This window comes from Grus americana, chromosome Z (assembly GCF_028858705.1).
Source record: "Grus americana isolate bGruAme1 chromosome Z, bGruAme1.mat, whole genome shotgun sequence".
Taxonomy (NCBI): domain Eukaryota; kingdom Metazoa; phylum Chordata; class Aves; order Gruiformes; family Gruidae; genus Grus; species Grus americana.
In genome coordinates, this window is record NC_072891.1 from 68273036 (window position 1) to 68291554 (window position 18519).

General features: G+C 36.9%; 1 protein-coding gene across 5 annotated transcripts in view; it reads right to left on the reverse strand.

Annotated features, from left to right (window-relative positions):
- The window catches only part of PRR16 (proline rich 16), a 173158-nt gene that overhangs the window by 51583 nt on the left and 103056 nt on the right, over positions 1-18519 (reverse strand). For 3 of the 5 annotated variants that reach the window (XM_054809378.1, XM_054809377.1, XM_054809379.1), the window contains exon 2: positions 750-1509. In XM_054809378.1, coding sequence (XP_054665353.1) covers positions 751-1509 — 759 coding nt within the window. In that variant the 3' untranslated portion in view covers position 750. Of the gene's footprint in view, positions 1-614; positions 1510-14231; positions 14414-18519 lie in introns of all 5 variants that reach the window. The other 2 variants (XM_054809380.1, XR_008574633.1) reach the window with 2 other exon arrangements.

An 18519-nucleotide genomic window follows, 5' to 3' on the forward strand; every position in this document is an offset into this window, starting at 1 on the left:
CCCTGAAGGCATTAGGCAAAATTTTCTTTGCCTGCAAAAAGAGATTTGCACAAGACAAAAGCTTTGTGAAAAATGCAGGACTGTGCTTTGTTGTTTTAATCTACCGACATTGCTCATGAGAAAAAATATTACTACCATTTTGCAGATGGAGCAGTGCAAATAGGGGAAGCTGAATGGGAATATCCCTGCTCATTTGAAAACTCTGTACTTCACCTTGACTGTGGCACACTGAGCAAGTGAGAAACAAAATGTGAGATAATTCAGTTTTCCAAAGCCATGTCAACATACCTTTCAATTACTTCTTTACTTCCCCACCAAAGCTCAAGCTGCCTGAAAGTCTGATGATTACCTCCTATTGCACCACTCCACGCACAGTGCCCTTGCTCAAGCAGTCAAGCAGAGAAAAATACATTTGCTAGAATTCAGTCAAAAATAGTTATCTAGTACTCCACTTTGCTTCATCAAATGACATTTTAAAAGGTACTTACTAGAAACAGGAAGTTTCCCAAAATTCAGGAGCAATGGTTATTCCTTTATGTCAGATAGACCAAAATCTATCATGAATCACCACTTTGGTGACCACAAGATCTACAAGCATCCCTCTTTGTACTTACCATGTGATTTCTATGCCACTTCACTGGATACAGGGAGTAATACATTGGGTCTTTTTATTGCTCAAGTAGAAAGTGCTCATTACCTATTTATGTTTATATATAGGAAAGAACAAAGAATTGTTTCAAGTGGCATACATCACACTGTTGTAGTGGTTGATTTCCTCAAGATGGTCTTCTGGGGTTTTGGTGCGGTTTGTGGAGGCACAGTCGCAGGTCTCGGAGGAGGAAAGCTATTACTGGGACTTATCCCCATTCCTCCATTTTCCAGAGGAAATGGAGGCAGCGGAGGTGGTGGAGGTGGCAGAGGAGGGCACTGGTGTGGCAGCTTTCCCACAACACGGGCAGGCTCACTGTGCAAGTGCACCTCCCTGTTTTTAATGTTATACCGAACATCACAGTCAGGGCAATAGCCGTGGTACTGCACTTTTTCACTAAATCGTACCCGTTCCCTTGCTCCCGGCTGAGGACATCGCTCTTTCTCAGGTCTGTGCATCAGAGGCTGCATTGCAACTTTCTCCAAATTACTGTTCGGTATACAGCATATATCTCCATTTGGGATGCGGTTGGGTGGGACTGGCAAGCCCCCATTTCGCAGCAGTGTACCATTCGTCTTGACAGGGTTTGCTGAAGGAGACAGCCTGGAAGGCTCGTCGCACTTGACGGGCGTCAGTCGCGGCGGAGGCGGGGGCGGATTCGGCTTCCGCAGCACGGTGAGGATAGCAGAGGGGTGTGCAGGCGGCTTGATGAGTGGTGTGCTGCCCCGCACCTTGACTTTCTCCAAGCTGGAAGCTGTTGTGCTGCTGGAGCTGCTGTTCAGCGTGTCTGTTTTGGAACTATCTGTCATCTCATCCTCCAGCTGCAGATCAGATGTCAGCGTGTCGATCTGGTCAACCACCTGCACAACAGCCAGAGTGAAAATGGTGAGAAAAGCTTGCCCCATTGAAGGCACAGAAAAACAAAAGCACTGTCCACTATCAGTTTTGTCCTTCCCAGAGCTGAAGCATCCACATTTTTTTTGACCATTGTTTCTTTTTTCTTGCCAACGTAACAAAATAATACCAGTAATACTAATAACATTTATAATACTGATAGTACTACTAATAATAGAGATGGCTAGTTTGCCAGCTCATCACCTGAATACAAAAGAAATATAACTTGAAACACTCTGGAATGAAATTCCATTTCTTTCTCTCTAGGGTTTACTTGGCGATATCATTGTAAGTGAACTGTACTCCTTCAATATTATGCTTTGTCTTCCAGTGCAGGAGGAGACTGAATTATTTAACTTTGGCTTCTACATGACAGCTTCTGAATCCAAATTGTCCGCAGAGTATCTTTTGGCTCTGACCTTTCACAAAGTCTAGATTTAAAAATGCATCTCCATATAGGTGATATCATATACCTACAAACATAAGTTTGGTACCGTCTTTCCTGACAATTTTTAAACATAAATAAGGTACTGAGAAGCAACTTTTCTCATGTATTAGACTGCACTAACTCCCTTTATGAATATTTTCCTTAAGATCTGAGATCTTCTGATGCAATCCTGAAATAGCATTTGCTGCAAGAAAAGAGGAAAAGTAGCTTGGTTTCCAAAGTTACAAGCATTTATTAACTCATGCACTTTATTCCAAGATTTTCTCTACCTCCCATATTTCTGATGGTAGTTTCTACAATGCTAGATCTCTTCTAGTCTTCCTAATTTTTATTTTCCTCTATTTTCCACCATGATAGCCCCCTCAAATGGTACCTATAATCATACAGGACCTCAGCAATCAACACTGCACATGTGAGGAAAAACACAGCTACAGACCACTGATGGGGTTATTTCACAATTAGCTATGGATAAATCTCATGGAGATTATCCAAATAATATACTAAATCTTTCTTGCCTTAATAAAATTCACTCACAATTTCCAATATCCAATTCCCAATAAAGAAGAAGAAAAAATAACAGAAATGCATTTTAATGTTATTTTAAGACATACACAAAATTCTAATCATTTTATGCAATTTTTTTTTCTGCAGAACCAGATACACGGCTTCTTTGCTTTAGGCCTCATGTGCAACAAAGATGATCATCCCTGTTCCACACTGTACAAAATAAATGTACTCCCATGCAATGTAATTCTAAAGAAACAATACCTAGTGTTCATTATTTTCAGACACATAAATTCAAGGTGATATTCCACTGGTGCTCTGACGATATAGCTGCAATTATGTAGCACATGTGTGTCATAAAATGGCAGACCCTGGTGATAAGAAAATTAGCATCCATTCAAACTGTCCTTCTGACAGTGCAAAAATTTTCTCAAGAGTAACAAGAGTTCTGTTATGAACTGTCCTTGAATTTGAATGACTAGAGTTTATTTCTTGCCCTCTGGGCAAATGTGTAGTCCACATTGGAATTTTTTTGTCACCTATCCATTTTTAAAACATAAAACCAGCATGAAATGGTTCTGACATAACAACACAGTTTATCTGTCCAGATTCATTCCCACCACAAGTTGTGATTCTGTTTACTCTTATTTTCTTTTGCTTTTTTTGTTTCAGAAGGAAAAATTCAAATAAGGTGAAAAAGTGACAGAGAACTGGTGACTAACACAGTGAAACTGATGTAGTTAAACAACAAAAAAAAACCCAAAGAAAAAAAGTGAGTTGAAAAAAAAATAGCCTCCATTTCACAACACACTTCCTGTGAAAGTAATACAGAGAATATTTAGAAACAAAAATGCTGCTCTAGTTGTGCAGAATCTGTCCATTTTTCAGTTCTGGAACAAAACAATACTTGATTCACATGTACAAGCATCCTGTTACTGCCTGAGGAGCTCCTTAGCCGTTAACTGGATTTGAGCTCTGCAGAGATGCCCATTTCTCCCCCGCCAGCAATATCCTGAGACTTCAAGCTCTGTAGGAGCCGGTGTGACACTCCCAAATGAACCAGGACATCGGCTCATACCTACCCCTTTTCTGGGTTGTTACTGCACAACATTAGGTGCCCAGTGGGGATGGGGTTGGATTTCTCTAGCTGGCCCCAAGAAATTAATCAAAGTCTGCTTAATGCATGTACAGAGCCAAAATATTTTATCCTGAAATCTAAATCATTCAACTAGTCAAACCTGTGCTTATAGCATCATTTCATCCTTAGAAATATATGTGCAGGTTTTGGATGGGCTCCTTGTTGAGTACCTAACCACAAGAACAGCTTCAAGGAAAAAAAAAATCAGTGTTGTATGACTGTAGGAAGGTCACAGATCTTTGCCAAAGCAATTGAATACTACTGCTGTTGAGTCCTTGCATGTCAATGCACTAACCTTTTATACTTTTAAATACATTTTTTTAAACTTTTTTTTTAATCTCTATTTCAAAAGGCTTTCTCAAGCTATCTAAACTAATATCGTGAATACTAAAAGAGCATCGAAATATATAATTGAAAAGATGATAGTTAGTAATCAGGGGTACTTTCCTCATATCAGCAAAATCCAAATCTTTAGAGAATGTCATAGATACTTGATATGTTTTAGAGACAAGCAAAGTTACACATTTCTCTCTGCTTCAAGACCTTTCAGGTTTGGATTAGACACAAAAAACTAAAGAATGAGAATAAAATGAAGCAAAAAAGAAAATGAGAGATCTGTGATAAATCTGAAATTTGTGTTTAATGTTGTTAGATAATTTTAATGTTAATCTTCTGCTAAATAAATGCTATGAATAGGATCCCCCAAAGAAGTACAAATGAAAACAAAATAAAAAAAAATGGTTAGAAGTTCATCAAAGAGAACATGTGGAAATGAAAACTCCACACTCCAGAGAGGACACCCTGCTAACAAACAGCCATTGGGAAGGAGAAAAGCAAACATGAAGTAACCAAAGATCGCTTTGTGCTGACGACTTGCCAGGTCATACTTACTAAGAGTAGGCAATGAGGCAAGATCACTAGATTTTAAGATCAGAGTGCACAATAAAACACTCATTGCACTCTGGATACAGTTGAGAAATACAGCGTAGAAGTTGAAGAAGCCAAAGTGAATCAGTGGATGAATGTTGTAAACATGATTCCTGAGAGTTAAAGAATAGTGTAAAGAAAGCTAGGAAAGAAAAGGCAGCTGTGTAAAAGCACATCTCCTAAGGAGCGGACAAAACATTTGAGTTAATGGCTAAAGTTCTAGGAGCATTTGTGAGAAAGACTGCATGCAGAAGTTTATAGATGTAACTTTTAAATTTATACAATATGTAAGATCTATAGTAACATTGCATGAGTTTTTATTCCCACTTCACTAAGATTAAACATGAATATGATTTGTGTGACATTTGTAAGATATAGCCATAAGTAAACTGATTACTATTTGGAGACAACTTTCCTCCCTGTTGTCTCTGTGAGTGCACAGCATATTAAACTGTTAGAGAAAATGTAAAGCTTCTTGTTGTAGACAGAGGTAGGATTAAGTTATGTACTACTGAAAAAAACCATCTTAACAATATGCATTTAGACTCAGAAGTTCTGTGCTGCAACCACCAGTGTATGGAGAAAGAATCTGTAGTTTCAAAGCAAGGAGGTCAAAAGGACATAAAAACTAATCACACCCGATAAAAAAGAAAATAAATAATGGAAAAATACAGATGTTGAAGTTGCAAACAAATTGCAAGATATCCTACAATTAACTCCATCCCTCAGCATTATCAAATGTGGAGAACAACCCTTTAGCGAACAAAGACGGCGTGGGAAATGTGCGATTCTGACCTGTGTGCTAAAGCAGCGAAAAACAGTGGTTCAAAGAAAAGATATGCACAAAACAGGCCTTGCATTCTTCAGTAGCTCGTAAATAACATGTGACTGGCCGAATCCAGGAGATAAGGAGCTGAGAACAGACAGCCAGGCGCCTGCCAGGTGCAAGAGAAAAACAGAATAACAGATCTTGCGGGGAACACAAATCGGGTGATGATTGGGGAATAAAAGAGCCTCCCCTTTCAACAAGAAATACTATATAATCAGAAAATTCTGTAATAAAGTGGATTCTGTACTTGAACCCTACGGAGTCCATGCCTATCATACACCACAATCAAACTCTTACTTTAAATTGCTTAAAAATATAGAGCTAGCATAAAGTATTGCTTTTCCATGGTGATCAAACTGCAGTCCCTGTTTAAAGTAACTGAGAATCTTGCTGAAGAAAATGTCTTGTGATTATCAAATGCAGCTTATACTGACCTAATATTTCCATTATTTGAGTTCTTCTTCTAAGTTTTGTCTGGTTTTTACCTCCTCTGCTAAGGCACTTTTGTGGGTGAATATCCTAACTTGATTAACCCAATACTCAAAACTCCTTATTTTTTACCGGATGCCAGGATCTCATTATAAGAATCTAATTTAGGAACAACAAGACTAAAACATGACACAGAAAGTAGCAGTTTCTTTTACTTCTTAATTGTGTCCCTAAACTTCTCTGAAAAGAGTATCTACAATTAGTTACAAGCACTTTTTGCAGTGCTTCCCTTTGTGTAATTATGCAATACACATCCACAAATGTGTATGTAATCTATTAAGAGTTTTATCATCTCCTTACAATAAATGTTTTACCAGGTTTGTTTTTCCTCCTGTTTAAAGGCAGTGGGAAACAAAGCAATTCAATGAATATATAAATCGCTAGCTGCACTCAATTCATCACAGACAACTGTGCTTTTTTAAACGCTTGAATATAGAGGCAAATTGCTTTTCAGAAAGAAAAGTAATCCTCTTTTAACGACTCATAAACTTTTAAGCTCACAGAACTTCAAAATTATATTTTTTCCAAAGATGTCCAGCCATTTTCACTGTTTTGTATGTTTTTCAAAGTTTCATGTGGATTTATGAGTAAGATTTCTTTTTTAAAATGACTTGCTTCTGTACAGGCTAGTACCTCTCAGAAAAGCTGCATAAGCAAAATGGAAATGGTACTTAGCTGTGATATTACTTCTAAGATGGAATAGTTATAATCCATATATTACTGTTTAGTACTACACCACTGCAGTGTGCAGCTATGAGATTTGATTTAACAGTTTGCTGGAAGTTTTCTAGAAAACAAATAGTTACAGATAGATACTGATCTTTATTTTAAATCAACCAAAATCAAGTCAGGTCATGAGACTAGCACAAGTTTTTGATTTCTTTCTTTGAACTAAAAAAATTACTGGGGAAAGGAACAAAATCAGGTGGTATTCTTTAATTAGAAATAACTGCGATCAAAATGTCTTAATTTCATTATTTTTGAAACAGTGCCAAAAACTTGCAAAGTTTGACACGGATAAATTTTGCACTATATGTGCAAAAATTCACTACATGACAAGCCAGAAGAAGAAACATGTAATTAAAATCAAAACAGCAATCAGCTCTATCACAAAGAGGCTACTCTTGCCTTTAAGTAAGGAACTGGCAAACATGCTATGTCAGTAGCTCTAATATCTTATGATTGCATCTCTGTTCCTACAAGAAATTGTTCGCTTGCTATAATTACTACAGGAATCTTTAAGACAAGCTGTCATACTATTTACCTATCCGTCATCTTAGCTCATTATTTCCTGTAGAGTTACTAGTCTTTTGTTGACAAAAATGACCATTCAATATAACTAAGGACACATATGAAGCTTTTTCCCCACCAAGTCTTTGCCTGTAAATCCTGAACCACCACAGAGCTAACAACAAATGAAAGGGAAGTCCCTATTAACAGTGAGAGTGCCAGTATTTGTCTCTTCAGTTTAAGCTGCATAACATCAGAATGAGACCCTGTTCTCAGGTGCTTATATCCCAGCTTCAGTCATCCAGCGTCATATCTTTTGCATTTGCCACAGCTAACTTCTGTACACTGCACTGCCGTCCTCCTTCTCCTCATCCCCAGTGAATACAGTTTCCAGGTCAAGGAGAAAGAGAACAAAATTTAGACTAGAAACATGTTTATAAAGTTGTGTAAGCCAAAAAATTGCAAAAAGAAACCAGAAGAGCTGTACTAGAAGACACAAGTGGTCTACTTAAAAAAATTACAAAAAGCACATGCCCAGACAAGAACGCAAGAATAGAAAAGTCACACAGAAATATTTCTGTGGAATCTTATCCCAGTCTCAAACAATTTCTCACTCAAGGACTTCTTAAAAGATTTTGCATTAAGCAGATCTTGAAATCTTTATCTACCATGAACATGCTTATTTCTGTTTGAAACTGTATAAGCTTCTAGCATCAGCAATATGCTGCAGTTTCCTCACCTTCATTATACCGATATACCACCTACTCCTCTTTCTGCTTGAGAAAAAACAGAGAAGCTTTTATACACAAAGTGCTTCCTGGACTTGCACAATACTTAAGCTGTAGCTGTTTTGTAAAACCACAGCTATGCAAATGCTCTCAGTCTCGGATTTTTTTATATATTTTTTAAATCAAATACATGATAAATATCTGTAGAACAAAGAGTAATAACCTTACACAAGGAAACTGCTGGCTACACCCAGCAGTCCTGCCACCACTAATAAGTTATAATAAAAGTTTTACAGTGTATCCACCAGCATCTTTGTATCTGAAGCTGTATTAATAATCATGTCTGTTTATGCTAAGATATTCTAGCATAGCACTAGGGATGAATCTGATATTTGAGTTAATACATACTTCCAGGCAGATTCAAAGTTCAGCTTTCAGGAGACAACTCTTACAGTAGTGTCTCAGACAGCTCAGTCACCCACCCTGCAGCACTGGCAAAGGGCAAGGTTAGCATGAGATCTGTCAGTGTTAAGCTATCTAAAAGATCAACACCATTCTAAGCAAACTTACACACATCCCAACTCGATAAATAAGTGAAAAAAACCCCACATGCAGTTCTTGTTGCCACCAGAAAGTTTTTGCTAAAGAATACATTAGTAACTTCAGTGAACTAGTATTACCCTTTGCAGTACATTATACAGCCATTGATTCAACCTTACCCTCTGTATATAAATGAATTCAGAAATACATTGCTTTCAGTGATAGGCTTTACTAAACTGTACTCTGACATTTGGAAGTAGATGGAACACCAAGTTAGGCTAGAAATAAACATATAAATAGAAAATTAAGAATATGCTAGATTCCTGAGAATCTAATACGGCCGTGAAAGCTCAGTATCATCATCCATATTTAGCATTTCACAGAAAGCAAACTGGGAAGACCTTATTAAAATTCTTAAAAGAAAAAGGCTTCTTTTACATGAAGGGATAAAAAAAGAAATAGAAAAGGTAGTAAGCTGTTTTCTGTGTTCCCCTTTAAGAACCTAACATAGCCGTAGTAATTCCTCTGTGTACCCTTTTGGATGAAGTCTGCTAGGGACACTGCTTGGAGATCAGAGAGAGAGATGAAGGCAGGTATGTGGCAGGCATTCATGAAGAATAGTACAATTATAGTTCCTGTCACACACAAAAGAATCCTGATATAATAAACAAACAGAAACCCTGAGAAAATAAAGTAAAACAAATAAACAAAGAATCCCTTTCTAGAAAAACAAGTTCAAAGAATATTTGTAACAAAAAACTAGCTGTTCTGAAATATTAGCTGAAATAAGTCAGCATTCCTTATGAATGCTAATAGAATTTCACACTTTTAGTGAAATACTCACATTGTCTTTTATTTGGCAATATAGGAAAGTAATTAATTTCACAAAAGTAAAGGGGATTAAAGCTGGTTTTATGTCACATCTAGAGACACAGAGATATGACACTGGTCTTAACTCTGGTAAGACAGTGCAGTGATTTCACACATAGCTCATTACCCAGGCTGAAAGAGAAACTGAAACTCAGACTCAACACTAAAAAAGGAGTCTCACCCCGAGTTATCAGTCATGCCTTTCCTTTGCTCTCCTCTCTTGACCATAATGATGGAGTCACCCAAAACTGTAGCAAATCAATCCACATATTTGAAATAAAACAAATACAATGCATATCCCTATGGGCAGCAGTGTTAACTGAGAGTTCTTCAAGAACAGATTCCAAGAGCAGCAAGTGAATCTGGCACAGCTTGTTCTGAACACTGACAACAGACTCACAACTAGAAAAAAGGGCTTTTAAGTACTGGAGAAATGACTGAGGTCTACATAATAAAATATAGAGAAAGTTTAATTTCATATGACTTACAAAGAAAACTGCAACTTAACAGGAAATCAGCAGTTTTCCCTTTGTCGTTATACTGAAGCCAATTGTATTTTTTTTTTTTTTTTGGTACTCTTCAAGTTTAGGTTTGACAGTGTAGATATAGCCTGTGTGACTATTTAAGCTCATGAAAGTAATGCAAGCATGAAAGTAATGCAAGAATGCTTTTTTTTTTTTTAGGGACACTGAAATCTACTCTTCATCCTATCTCTGAAAATGACTAATGTAAGACTATAATAAGGACAGTGTACAACTACTTTATTATTTGGTTTTTGTACTTTTTCTCCTAAATTTGTGGAATTATAAATTACATTTTTGGAAACACAAAGACTGCAGATCTCTATTTTTATGCTATTAGATAAGAAAAGAAAAAACATAGAAAAGGATGAAGCTGCACATGGTAAATATGCATTGGATCAACTATTTCTGCATATATAATTTTTTAATTCATTGGCACAAATTAGGAAATTTAAAAGACAAATTGCTGATCAGCATTCAGTGTTTAAATGCACATGTAAATACAAGTAAAAAGGCTTCCCTATAAAAAACTCAAGAGAATTAATGTGGAACCCTTGTGTACATGTTTCAGTAATACTCCCTGACAGTGGACCTCTTTTGTTTAATATAAGGAGACCAGAGAATACCAGAGCTGTGGGACTTTCATGTCTCTTCTGAATCAAATGTATCTTTCTAGATCAACATTTTAGAAGCTGTGGCTTACTACTGCTTTTCTCTCCCAAAACAGGTAACAAAACTGAAAATTGCTGCACGCTGACAAAAACTAAGGAATAGTTGGTTTGTGCATTCTTGTTATTTCTAGTGTTTTCTGAATAGAAGTGTTGTAAAACAGCTGAAAATGCAGTACCATAAAATGTTAGAGATTTTAGTCCCTACATAACAAACTTTGCTATAAACATCAGTTTATAATGACTAGAAATGCAGTGATTTGCCTAATCAGACATCATATTAATTTAAATGAATGCTAAATATTTGTCTGCGCTCTTAACCATTAATGTGAACAGCATGTAGAAGTTCCTTAAAGTATGTACATCCCCAAACTATTAAGTCACCATGGAGACTGAAAATTCCTCCGCAGGATTAGGAAAAAAGGTCCCACTAATCACATAAATAGTTTTCTAGGTTCACTCTTAAGATATACTAATGACACCTATTGTGAAAAAAAGCCCTCATAACAATATAGCTCTTAAAAATTATTTCAAATATTTAGCACATCCAAAAGACTTTTCTGAGAAGTTGGTAATGAACTCTATTGCAATTCCTTTGTGTTAACTCCAGTCTGGGTATACTTCTCCAATTTTAAATAAATCACTGCTCTAGGCAGAGTATTGAACAGCATCCTTCCTTTTCCTCTGACAGTCTGAAAGAGACTCCAGAAAGAAATATTTAACATCTTTTTGTTCTAAAAGGAAAAAGACATTCCCCAAGAACAGCCAGTATATCTTTTTGGAGACCACACGTTGGGCTAGTGGATTTTTTGATTGAAAGTGTTTTATTTGTGAAATACTACTCTGAGTCTAGATGGCCTCCATATTTTAATATTTCAGCACCATTTTTATTACAGATCCAAAGCCACATTTAAGCCCAAATGAAATGTGCAATGAATTTACATTAATCTGGAAGTACTAATTCCAAGCCTGTTGGACACATTAAAATACAGTTTCAACAGAGCTGAACAGAACTGGAGGATTTAGCTTAGTAGACACATTTTTAACCCATCCTTTCAGCTTCAAAACATGACCCCAAAATTGCACAATCCATTAAGTTTCATTCTAATTAAAAGTTTGAACAAATCCAAAGTTCAAACCAAGTTTTAGATGAACCAAAAGCATCATATGCTTTTTACAGTGAAAAAATACTAAAGCAGTAGCCTTTTTTTTCTTCAGATATACCTGCAATACTCTTTCTGTTGATATAGTTTCATGGAAAGAAAGAGCTTCTGCTTATGCAATAAGTTGAACTATCTGCCTAGATAAAAATAATGGTAGTGATAATGATTATTATTATTAAAAAGCTGTATAACTCCTGCTGAGAAGTCTTAAAATGGGTAAGCTGCCTTCTGCTCCTCGCTCTCCCAGTGAGCCGCTGGCAACACCTGAACCTAAGTGTGCTGTAGACATTGTTCCAAGAACAAGAGAACAAAAAAAAATGTTGTAATATTGACCCTACTGAAGGCTTCTTGGGACTCAGTTTGACTTTCTCCATCTGGATTTAATGGGTAGAATACATAACAGGAGATAGCCCATGGTGAGCTTACACCACTAATAAATAATAGTAATGAATCAGCCAAACCCTGCTACTAGAGAAAGTAATTGCTATGAACCATGTAGGGTTGAAATGAATACTTGGTTGCTTTTTAATTATTAGTTGCTTCAACTTAAACAACTTCTGCTCACACTGCATCACATCATATTTAAGGAATTTAATTAAAAGTCACAGAATATTCTATCTTAATATTTATGGATAATATTTTTTTTCAGATTCATTTAAATAAAATGCTACATGTGCACAAGGGAAATATAAAAATAAGGAGTTTTAACTCATTCTTGGTTCTATATGTGTTATACAGGTCAAAATGCTACAAAACTTCATTGAGTCTCGGCTCTCCATGGCTTTGGCACATTTTTGATTCAATATGCTAATTATCTGAAGAAAACTAATAACAATATAATCTAGTAAAAACTTTTGTTAGCTTAGGCAGATATCTAAATCTGATCCTTTCCAGTCATTAGTACAGCTTTATATGTATTTCAATCAGTAAATAAGAGCAAACTGTAGCTAAGGATTTTTTAAAAGAAATAATTAATTGATTTAGCAATAATTACATAATTCACATTAGCATAATGTGAGCACTGCCAAGACAGCTGTTTAAAAAAATTCAAAGTAAATAATGTAATCTAATATCACATGTTTACATAGATGATTGTTTACATTACAGTTAAAGCTGATTTTCATCAAAAACGCTTATTTCAGAGCTTGAAGAAAGCTTTCTATCTGCCTTCCAGTCAAAAAATTCCCAAAACGAAAACAAACAAAACCCCTCAAAATACCATAATTTGTTGGGATGCATGGGGAGCAAAGGTGAAGGAGCAGAGTTTACAGCTAGTATTTGCAATGAGATACACAATCTATTTCCTAAGCCTTAAAAATGTTTATCTAACATCTTTAAGATGTCTTTAAGATTTAGAAGGTCTTCTGATTTCAAATCTAGTATTTGTACTACTAATTGCTCCAACAGAAAAAAAGCAGGAAATCTGTAGCTCAGATATTTCCAGCACTTTTGAAGTAGATAATTGTGTGTGCCAAAATACAATACCATTGATGTTTTTTCAGGCAATGACTAAAAAATGTTTGTCCTTATAAGACCATTGGCTCATGTTTTTGGCACTGTTATCTGCTTTTCCAATTCTATTTCTGGTTACACATCAGGTAGGTTATAACGTAAGAAAACCAGAAAGTTTTTCTTTGCTTTTGCACAATCTGTAACGTACTTACACTCCCAGCGCTACTGAACTATTAAAAGAAAATTTGGCCATCTCATATGGTACATGGTGTTGTACTTAATATTACGACACTGTGGTTTTACTGCTGGTGGTCCAGTCCCTCTCTTGTGTATTCAGTTCAGATGCCTCTTCATCTGTGTCATAGGTTTTTCTTGGGTGTAATTACTTTTGCTATTTTTAATGCAAGAGAGAGGCACAACTTATCAGAAGTATTAATTAAAGGCTGAAGGTGCAATTCAAGAGGTCTTTTTCTCTCAGTAAACGCACAGTTGCATTACAGCAGGAAAGTGCAGTAGTAGACTGCATTGATGCAGAGAGTAGAAAGCCATTTCCAAGCAGCTTTGCAAAACACAGTGGTTTGTGGGGTGGGGGAGCAACCCCCTGCCTCAGTCATGCAGGGTAGTGAACTGCAGTCAAGATTCAGCACAGCTACTGCAAATTTCCAACCAAAGATAAAGTCAAAATGATTCACTCCTTGAAACAAATTGTTGATACTTAGCCTTTGAAGCTTTGTTCTGTTTTTTGGCTTCCCTACAAAGCATTTTGAGTTAGTATGTTGATAAAAAAGCTATGGAATATTTATTTTGAAGTTATGTGTATTAATAATTATTTCTGTACTGACTATGACAATACAAGGAAAATCTGATCCAAACCTCATGGAGAGAAGAGAAAAAAAGCAATTTTCTATGTTTGCTGGATCTTCCTTTCACATTGTCTTCTGGAATTTACAGGACATGAATACTTCTTCCTCTTTTTTTTTTTTAATATATATATACAATATGCAAGCAGCACAATTTCTGCTGAGGTTAATTACACAATCCCTCAAGTACTAAACCATTTCTTTGATTGCCACCCACATTACTAATCCACTTTGAAGAGTCCTCACATACAGTCCTTATAATTTCCAATCCCTTTCTGATAATTGCAGTACTCGTGGCAGCAGGAATGAAATGTTTTGTACCTATTATGTTGAAGTGGTCCTTAGATGTACGGAGTGGAATTTTTCCAGTGCTCCTGGTAGGATGCACAGAGAAGCACTAGGAAGATAGATCAAGTGCCCGCTTCTGCTGCTGTCCTATGGAGGTCATCTTGGTTTGCTTTATTTCAAATAAAAATGCAGTCCTATTGTTCAACAGAACACAGCTGGTGAAAAGAAAAGACGTTAAGTACAATAGACCTTTGGTATATGCATTGACTTTTTACCAGAAATATCATCTGTTATTGCTGTATACAACATAATCAGATAGCACTCAACAAATAATAATTTTGTTTTCTGGGCTATTAGTGCAAAGAAAATTATATAGGTAAGCTTTATGGCTATAATTCATATTTTAATACTGAGAGAAATTTAAAGCCAAGATTTACCCTTTTAGAGAAGTAAGTATAAACTACAAATGTAGATACTTGGGGTTCAGATACATAAAACAGGCTTGTATACAAAGGTAAAGAGTATACACATCTAATACAAGAAAGTGCTGCAAACTCTGAAAAATATCATCTGTACTTGAAAAATAAAGCAAACCTGAAAGTCTTAAAGAAAAATTAAGTACTACAAATTATTTTAAAGTTTTAAATGAAAATTATTTAAAATGCTATGGACTTGCATTTAGCTTTTTAAAAGGCATAAGAGAGGTTCCTAGTTTTAGTCAAAACAATGATATTTATTTAAGATATTAGTGTAAGATCAGACACATTTGGATCCTCAAAAAGAGAACTCTCTGTTCACAGCTAGGTAGGTTGTATCTTCCTGGTAGGAGTTAAGATGTTTCTTTGGGGCTAGATATAACATATTCAAGATAAGAATTCAAGGATGAAGAAAATTAAAAATTAAATAACATTTAAATTTAAATTACCTTTTACAGACTATAATTTTGTGCATTTAAACTACTACTAGTTAATACTTTATTGGTACGACATTAGTACTAGGTACTAAATACTGCTATTTAACATCTGTGTCTGATTTCATCGTTTATTTCTGTGCACCATGACTGTGACACACCCCAACTATCTTCTTGACAGAAAGTACTAGAGAAAATGCCAGGAGATATAAACCACACAAATTGAATGTACAAACAAGGATCATAGTTATTTCTGCTATGCTTAATGCCAGAAAAGTTAAGACATATACATATTTTGCCCTTGCTAGCAAAAATTTATAATATATCTGGTTAACTTGGTGATCACTGGATTTTGTTTGTTCTTTTCATTAGGTTAGTAGCATACAAGGGCTGAATTACATTTTTTAGCCTAACAGTTACAATAGTAGCCTTTTTGCATTGATAAAACCATTGGGAAAAAAAAAAAAAAGTGTCCACTGATGATTCCTATCCCCATGATTACAGCAGGTAGTTTTGCTGCTCTTGATCTTACCTTCTTAAATATTTTTAAGGTCAAAAATTTCCTGCTCCTCCAGATCAAGAAGTGTAAAACCAACATAATTATATTGCAAAAAACCAACAGCATTAAGTCCTTGAACACACTCCTATCGAATCAGAGGTATTGCAGCAGAATAAATAATTTGTAACATATTTTTCCTCTCTTTTTTTTGTTTGTGATGGAAAAATAAAATCACAATTGTTTTGAATGTAGTTGCTACCCATTCAAATATGTTATCTACACATTATCTTACAATAGATCACAGGAAATAGATGGGTGCCCAGTGGTTTCTAATTTCTAGCTCTGCTACTGCCATAACTGTTGTGTTAACTCAAGAAAGGAACTTCATCTTTATGTGATGACATTTTTCTCCTTACTCTTTATCTCATTCATTTACACTGCACACTCTGGAACACGAGTTACATTTCTCTTGTGCGCAACCCTCCCTGCAAAATATGTGCTACTTGTTACTATTATTCAGCAGTATTCCAGAGCAGAATATTGCTGGCTAATCTCACTGGCTAATTTTATTGGTTCCCTCTACAGCAGGATAAATAAAACACTTACAGTCAGGTTTCAAGGGGAGATGTTTCAAAATTCAAATATGCCTTTCATTAACATTTCCTTGTAATATATGCCCTAGAACATTTATTGAAAAAAACCCCCACTCTCTAAAACACTTGTTCTAGAGCCCAAATTTCAAGGATAAAGCAATACCACTTTTTTTTTTTTTCCCCCCCAAAAAAAATGCTAAGAAAATATACTCATTAAATGAAAGATTAAATACTTCCGTGCATGAGTAAGGAGTTGAAGTTCATACAGGAATGGAGCCTATAAAATCTGTTACAAAAGGTGGATAGAGAATGAGAAGAAGATACATGAAGTAACAGCAAAGCAGCAGTGAACTGTCTCAGCAGTTGAGCCATGTTATCTTTGGTATTCATAGATAAAAATTTCTAATCAAGTTTCAGAAGAATTTCAGGCTTCAGCTTCCCATAGGATTACCCATCTCAAAATCACCATGCTTTGAGGGAAGAGGACAGCAAACTATGAGACTGCAGAAGTTGTCATCACCACTCTTTTCATATTTTCTTTTGATCTTCCAGACTACTTTTGCTTTGTTACTGTCTGGCTTGGTGCTTCAAGTTTCCATGCAGTACAAGCAAGTTATACAGCAAGATAATATAGGGATACACAATTTATGTCAAAATCACTTGGACTTTCTGAAACTGTTATGTCTCTATACTCACTTCATTGTCCATTTGCAAGGTTACCTAAATTATACACTATGAATTCTCTGTCCCTGCTTGTTCCTAGATCTCAGAAAACTGTGAATGCCTCTGGTATCCATAACTGTTAATAAATTAGGAGTAATAAAACGATAAAAAACCTCTTAACATAAAATTGTTAAAAAATTCTCCGTCAACTAAGCTTTTCTTTACATGTTAACCAATAAATCTCACCCATCTGAGGATGCGGTCATAGGCTTGCCAAGGTGGTGAAGAGGGTTTTAAAGTTGCCAGGGGAGGGGAACCTCAATCCATCTCACTCCTACCAGTTTGATGCCAGCAATAGAAGCCCAGAAACTGGAAAAGGATCGCAGGTCAGAAGGAGAACACCTGAAGTGCAGCACAAAGGAATTTCAGCCACTCCGGCCAGTCAGTCAGCTTCATTGAGGGCCCAACCTAAATGCCTCTGTGCAGACACACATAGCATGGGGAATAAACAAGAGGAGTTGGAGACATGTGCACACACCTGCAGGGCTACGATCTCATTGGCATCACGGAGTCGTGGTGAGATGGCCTCTATGACTAGAGTGTTGGAATGGAAGGATATAGGCCTTTTAGGAAGGACAGGCAGGGCAGACGAGGAGGAGGTGTCGCCCTCTGTGTCAATGACCAGATGGAGTTCATGGAGCTCTGCCTGGGGATGGAGGAGGAGATGACCAAGAGCTTAAGGGTTAGGATTTGAGGGAGGGCAGGGACAGGTGACATTACAGTGGGGGTCTGCTACAGGCCACTTGAACAAGCAAACAGAGGATAAGGTCCTATGGAGACAGACAGGAGCAGCCTCATGTTCACAAGCCCTGCTCCTCATGGGCGACTTCAATCACCCCGATATCTGTTGAAGGACGACACAGCAGGGCACAAGCAATCCAGGAAATTCCTGGAATGCATTGACGATAACTTGCTTCTCCAGGTGATAGAGGAGCCAATGAGGAGACGTGCCATGCTGGACCTTGTTCTCACCAACAAGGAGGGGCTGCTGGGGAATGTGAAGCTCGAGGGCAGCCTTGGCTGCAGAGACCATGAAATGGGGGAGTTCAAGATCCTCAGGGCAGCGAGGAGGGTGCACAGCAAGCTCAATACCTTGGACTTCAGGAGAGCAGACTTTGGCCTCTTCAGGGATCTGCTTGGTAGAGTGCCATGGGATGAAACCCTGGAGGGAAGAGGGGCCCAGGAAAGCTGGTTATTATTCAAGGGTCACCTCCTTGCGATGCATCTCAACAAAGAGGAAGTCAGGCAAAAATGCCTGGAGGCCTGCATGGGTGAACAAGGAGCTCCTGATGAACAAACTCAAATGCAAAAAGGAGGCCTACAGAAGGTGGAAGCAAGGGCAGGTAGCCTGGGAGGAATACAGAGAAACTGTCTAAGCAGCCAGGGATCAGGATAGCAGAGGTAAAGCCCCAGTAGAATTAAATGTGGCCAGAGACATCAAGGGCAACAAGAAAAGCTTCTATAGGTATGTCAGTGATAAAAGGAAGACTAGGGAAAATGTGGGCCATCACCAGAAGGAAACAAGAGACTTGGTTACCTGGGATATGGAGAAGGCTAAAATACTCAACAACTTTTTTGCCTCAGTCTTCACCAGCA